The sequence below is a fragment of the Emys orbicularis genome, chromosome 3 (assembly GCF_028017835.1).
Source record: "Emys orbicularis isolate rEmyOrb1 chromosome 3, rEmyOrb1.hap1, whole genome shotgun sequence".
Lineage (NCBI taxonomy): Eukaryota > Metazoa > Chordata > Testudines > Emydidae > Emys > Emys orbicularis.
In genome coordinates this window covers 148,044,087-148,050,086 of record NC_088685.1, presented here as the reverse complement: position 1 = coordinate 148,050,086, position 6,000 = coordinate 148,044,087, and the positions used below count along the sequence as shown (strand labels likewise).

The following is a 6,000-nucleotide window of genomic DNA, read 5'->3' as shown; positions in this document are numbered from 1 at the left end:
CACAGAAACTTAACTACTTAAGCAGACCAGAAGGAGCACCTCATTGACAGGTGAAATAATACTTAGCCATTATTCTACTCAAGCAGGTTGTCCACTGCTGACCAAGCGGTGTAATGGCTATAGATTCTGAGTTCTGAATATTCTGAAAAAAAAAAAAAAAAAAAAAAAAAAAAAAAGACAGGCACAACGGACACATAATACTGAAGTTCAATTATAATACTGTAACTGAATCTAGAGGTAAAACTGCATTACTGAGTGACAGAGTGCCATGTTCATAATTAATGTGCTCTCCTAATCAACTGGAAGAATTCATATAGTATCTGCTACTAATAAGCAGATTCTTAAAAGTATTACATTGTGAAAATTATTCTAGAACAGATTCTTCATCACTAAGATTTTAAGATAAAGGAACAGAAGCAAATTCTTGAGAAAAATGTTTGATTATAAGCTCTTCAGGATTGTATCTTCCTATGTATTTGTACTGTGGCTGGCTCTGGGGGCTTCTATAGTATAAATATATAATAAATATGGAATCAAACTTAAAAACAGTTACTTTCTTTCTATTGGCATTTACTTCTCTTTTCACACCACTGGACTTGCTCTAAGACTAGCAAAGATATTTAATGTGATTTATATGTTCCCATCCGTGACATCTAGGTACAGGTATAACATCATGACAGACAGGGAGTTACAAGAGCCAGATCTGTAGGATGCCTTATAAGTACATGATAATGAAAGTTTCAACATAACAGTCTTGGAAACGAGAATGACCATTTCTCAAACACTGCACATAATTAAAAGGACACTGAGCATCTTAAAATATTTGTTTACATACTGCAGCCTATAAAATATTATCCTAAGACCAAATATTTAACATGAGTACTAAAATGATAGCAGTAATGAGGGAACATATCAGGTCTCAATAAACAATTATTAAAAACAGAACCAATAGAAAAGAAGAGTGATGAAGAATTATCATCTAATATTTTGAAGTTTATGTAAATCAGGTAGCAAGTAAAGGGAGCAGAGACACTGATTCTTCTTCCTGTAGAGCATCAGAAGATTTGAACAGTGTCTCAACAATACAGTATTATAGTTTTAATCTAAGTTACTGCTTTTTAAAAAAAAGTGTTCAGTGCCAGTTTCCACTATCACGGTTTTGGAGTGTCCACTAAAGAACTTCAATGGAATTCTTCAGTGCAGGCTTGGCTATGATCCCTTTTGCAAGTTTGATATAAGAACAGAGGGTTTATTTATTTATTTAGTTTTACTGCAGATTAGTTAAAATTATAGGCTTATTTTATTTACAGTATTTAAAGTTTAGTTTTCTTTCCCCAACAATGAAATATGTGGGAGGGATTACTACGTTACACAATGTAAAATAGATTTTAAAAAGCCAAACCAAAGCTTGTGAGTAAAACTGTACAATGTTTGTTCTATGCTCAAGCACATTGCACCATCAAATGAAAAGTGCATAAATTCTATCATCATGCCCAAAAGGCCTACTGTATGATCCAAAAATCCAAACAGACATGGAAAGTAAATACATACAGGTTTAGATACAGTGCCAAATGAAAAGAAAATACTATGAACTATCTCTGGAAAGCTTCTTGTCACAGGAAGGAGCATGGTTACTTCTGAAGTACAGCAGCACTTTTCATGTCGGACACAGAACTGCAAAAGAACCACAAATATACAGGCATAAACCTCATTGAACATTGTGCATAAACACATTGCAGGGTACAGTAAACAAACATGAAGAATGCTTAGTTCTATACTCTAAAAGCAGTGAATAAAATCTAGAATTGAAATAGATAATTAAACTGGAACCCTCTTCCCAAAAGAAAACTTTATGACAAAAAATGCTATCACTAACTAATATTACACAGAAATGAGTTAACTAAAGATCATGTCTTAAATAATGGTGTTTTTACACTTTACATTTTACAAGCTTTCTATCCTGAGGAATTAACTATAATTTCATGGAACATTCAAGAAAAAGTGGAAGTGCTACCATGCAGTGAAATATTAAAATATGTATTGAAAATTTCAGATGACAATTCTAAGCTTGATGTGTGTACCCTGTGGATCATATAAAGTGGGAAGACAAAGACATGTCCTTCACATGTTTCTCATTCCTGTTTCACATCTAAAAGACACAAACCTCAGAGCAATCCAGCTTTCAAACCAATGCTAGCACAACACAAAAGCAAATAAAGAAGTCAGGTGTAACAAAGCAGCACAAAAACTTTAAATAATAAAGACAAGAAAATAAATTCCCTCATTATCAGAAACACTTTCACAATTTAAAAATAAAAACACTGACAGTTACATTTTTGCCTTTTAATTTAAAACAAAAATTCAGTTTCAGCCCTTATTGGTAACTTAAAAGATCAGGTGCGGGATAAAAGAAACAAGTTCAAAGACGGGAAATCATACTACTTCCACAGTCTAAATAGTTGGGGGTCGGAAGAATAATTAAAAACTATTTAATTTGGCAGAAAGACAAATGCACACATTTTCTTCCATTTTACTTGGCGGTATGTGTAGCAATATTTTTCTTGAACTACCTTAAGTCATAACCACTATTTTTTCATTTATGGGCAACGAGGCAAGAATACTCAGATTAGTTACAAGTTTTAAGCCAGTCAGTTTGTGTTACTGTAAGAATGGAAGATTTTAAAAAGGAGCTTACTCTGGCTAAGTGTTCATATGGACTTAATAAAGTAATTTTTCAAATAGGAAAGTATTATCTAAACTTATAAATGTCTGTCAAGAATAAGGAAATCTAATTGGCTTTCATAGATGAGTTTATCATAATGGTAATATATAATGTATGCAAAAAACCTACTGTAATGTATTATTAAGGCTAGAGATTTAATTTAACAAATCAAAAGATTCAAGCTATAGATATCTATTTAGGTTTTTTTTTACACATGGCCATCAGCAAATGTATCTTTGGCCCTTTGCATTCATGTATTTCAACAAAGTCTATATATAATCATGCCACACAATAATGAAAAATTCTACATACTATATTCTCACCAATTACAGAAGTTTTATTCCTTTGTGTATAATGATGTAATATTTACTGAATAGCATCCCATTATGTGATCATGCAATGAAATTGCAGTATTGTAATGCATACTGTGTATGCAAGTAGGCAGAGTGAAGGCTGCTGTGAGAATATTAAAGGGACATGATTAACTTAATCATACTTATCTGAACATTTTGTACCTACTATTATTGTAAGTAACACCGAAGAAGACTCACTAGCTGAAATTACAGAAAATACATTCATCTCTGCTCTGCAGTTTGCACAAAGTGCTGTAAAATGCACAAACTAAACAGTTATTTTCATTATTTCCCCCGCTTTTGTTGATCTTTCACATGATAATATGAGAAGAATGTTTTTAAAAAGAAAAATATGGATTGTGAAACCACAAAAATTGGGAGATTAACTGTGGAGAAGGTATAGCACCCAAAAATACTTTTAACTCATTATTTGAAATTTCCAATTTCAAACTGATGGTATACTTTTATTTAACTGAAAATTTTAAAATCTTGGCCTTGATTCATTAATATAGATTTTTCCTGACACTAAACACATGCCTCTCCTTCAGATCACTAACATCATACACTTCTGCTTCCTCCATCCTGGCTTGGGATTGAAACATGGCTATTATGGTTTTCAAGTGCCAATCATATTCACAACACTTGCACAACACCTTCAAAAGACAAGCCTGGGAGCTTAAATTCATAACTTTGCTACACACTGAAAATCATGGACTTAATAAAGACATTGTATTCATGGCTTATTAGAACAATCTGTAGCCCACTAAAACCACCTTTTTTGTTTTATGATTGCAGAGGTGTTAACTGGCCACTTCATCACTTCTCTTACAATATGTGTTAACTACATATGCTAAACAATCTGTTCCACCTTGTATTTAGTGGTGACACTTTGGGTACGTCTACACTGCAATTAGACAACCATGCCTGGCCCATGCCAGCTGACTTGGGTTTGCAGGGCTAGGGCTAAGGGCCTATTTACTGTGGTGCAGATGTGTGAGCTCAGGCTGCAGCCCAAGCTCTGGGATCCTCCCACCTTACAGGATCTTAGAACCTGGGGTCCAGTCCAAGCCTGGACTTCTACACCACAATTAAACAGCCCCTTAGCTTGAGACCCACAAGCCTGAGTCAGCTGGCATGGCCCAGCTGTAGGTGTATATTGCAGGGCAGATATACCTTAAGAGTATCTTTCCCAGACCTGAAGAAGAGCTCTGTGTAAGCTTGAAAGCTTGTCTCTTTCACTAACAGAAAATAGTCCAAAATAATAGATTACCTCACCCTCCTTGTCTCTCAATCATATTCAGAAAGATTTGAACACATCTGGAATGCAGCCTAGACAGTGTCTGATTGAATTTCACATTAGTAAGTATTTCCATTTTAGATCTAAAAATCATACATTGACCCATATCTTGCTGGGTAATGAATTACAGTGTACTAAATATAAATCACTAAGCCCCTTTCATTACCAATAACATAAGGATGGAAACAATGGTGAATTGTGACAAAGACTAACAAAAGGATTTTAGACCGCATCAAAAATAGTATGAACAAAACAAGGGAAATAATTATTCCATTGTGCAATACCATGAAAAGACCCTGTCTGGAACTGTGGGTCTAGTTTTGGCAACTTGCCTCTGAAGGGGTACACATTGTCACTTTGTATAAAAATGCTTTAATGAAATCCAGCGAATCTCTATTAACCTCAACTAATTTTTTGATTCTATCAAAAAAAGCAATCACATTTGGCAAGATCTGTTATTTACAAACATATGCTGTTTGTTGCTTAGTATTCCATTTACCTATAGATGAACACAGATCTTTCTCAATGTTTGTTCCATTATACCACTAGGTACTGAAAACTTAGTCAAGCCTAAGGACTGGGAATGGCTGAGCCATTACAAACATTGAATCTATCTCCCCTTGTAAGTATTCTCACACTTATCAAACTGTCTGTACTGGGCTTTCAAAAGTTTTTTTTTTTCCTCTTACTTAATTGGCCTCTCAGAGTTGGTAAGACAACTCCCACCTGTTCATGCTCTCTGTATGTGTGTATATATATATCTCCTCAATATATGTTCCATTCTATATGCATCCGAAGAAGAGGGCTGTAGCCCACGAAAGCTTAGGCTCTAATAAATTTGTTAGTCTCTAAGGTGCCACAAGTACTCCTGTACATTTTAGAGAGGATCCGAAGAAGAACTATATAACTGTTCACTGGAATGAAGGGTCTTGGCTATGAGGATAAGCTGAAGTCATATTTTTAAAGTAATTTTATTTTTAACATTAGTTTTAAAGACTTTTTTGAATGGCAAATGCAATGCAAAGTATTTTGATACCAATCACAGAGCTCCACTAAATCATCCTTTCCCCCCCTGCATAATGTGATGCCTCACTGGAAACAGCCCCAAGCTGACTGGCCTTTTTAGCTATTTTACTGCATTACATATTCACATCTAATTTGTCCTAGGTCTCTTTTGGCATTGGTACCTTTGAGGATCTTCCCTTCCACTCACTTAGATGCATTACCTGGCATTTTTATCAGTTAGAGCTCAATTTATTAATTCCTCCCTCTATTTCATACCGTTTATAGCCTTTCTGCTTTACTAGTTCTCACAACACCTAATTTAGTACCAACTTCCAATTTATTATTTATCATTTGTAGCATTATAGTGTCTAGAGGTCCTATCCAAGATCAAGTCCTATTGTACTAAGTGTTGTACACATACACAATCAGATAGAGTACCTGCCTTGAAGACCTCACAGTTTATTTAGACAAGACAGGCAAAGCAGGAGAAGAGAAACAAAGGCATAGAAAAGAGAAGTGACCTGGCCCTAGATCACACAGAAGATCAGCAGCAGAGCTGGCAACAGAACTCAGGTCGCCAAAGTCCTTGCCCAGTGCCACAGGCAGTAGACTAAGCTGTCTTT

At 35.0% G+C, this 6,000-nt stretch overlaps 1 protein-coding gene across 1 annotated transcript in view; it reads right to left on the bottom strand.

The window, feature by feature from the left end:
* Positions 1-1,308: 1,308 nt before the first annotated feature.
* FEZ2 (fasciculation and elongation protein zeta 2) overlaps positions 1,309-6,000 on the bottom strand; it is a 53,066-nt gene continuing 48,374 nt past the window's right edge. Inside the window, exon 10 of the mRNA XM_065401113.1 lies at positions 1,309-1,674. Within this exon, the coding sequence (XP_065257185.1) occupies positions 1,658-1,674 (17 nt within the window). The 3' untranslated portion in view covers positions 1,309-1,657. The remainder of the gene's footprint in view (positions 1,675-6,000) is intronic.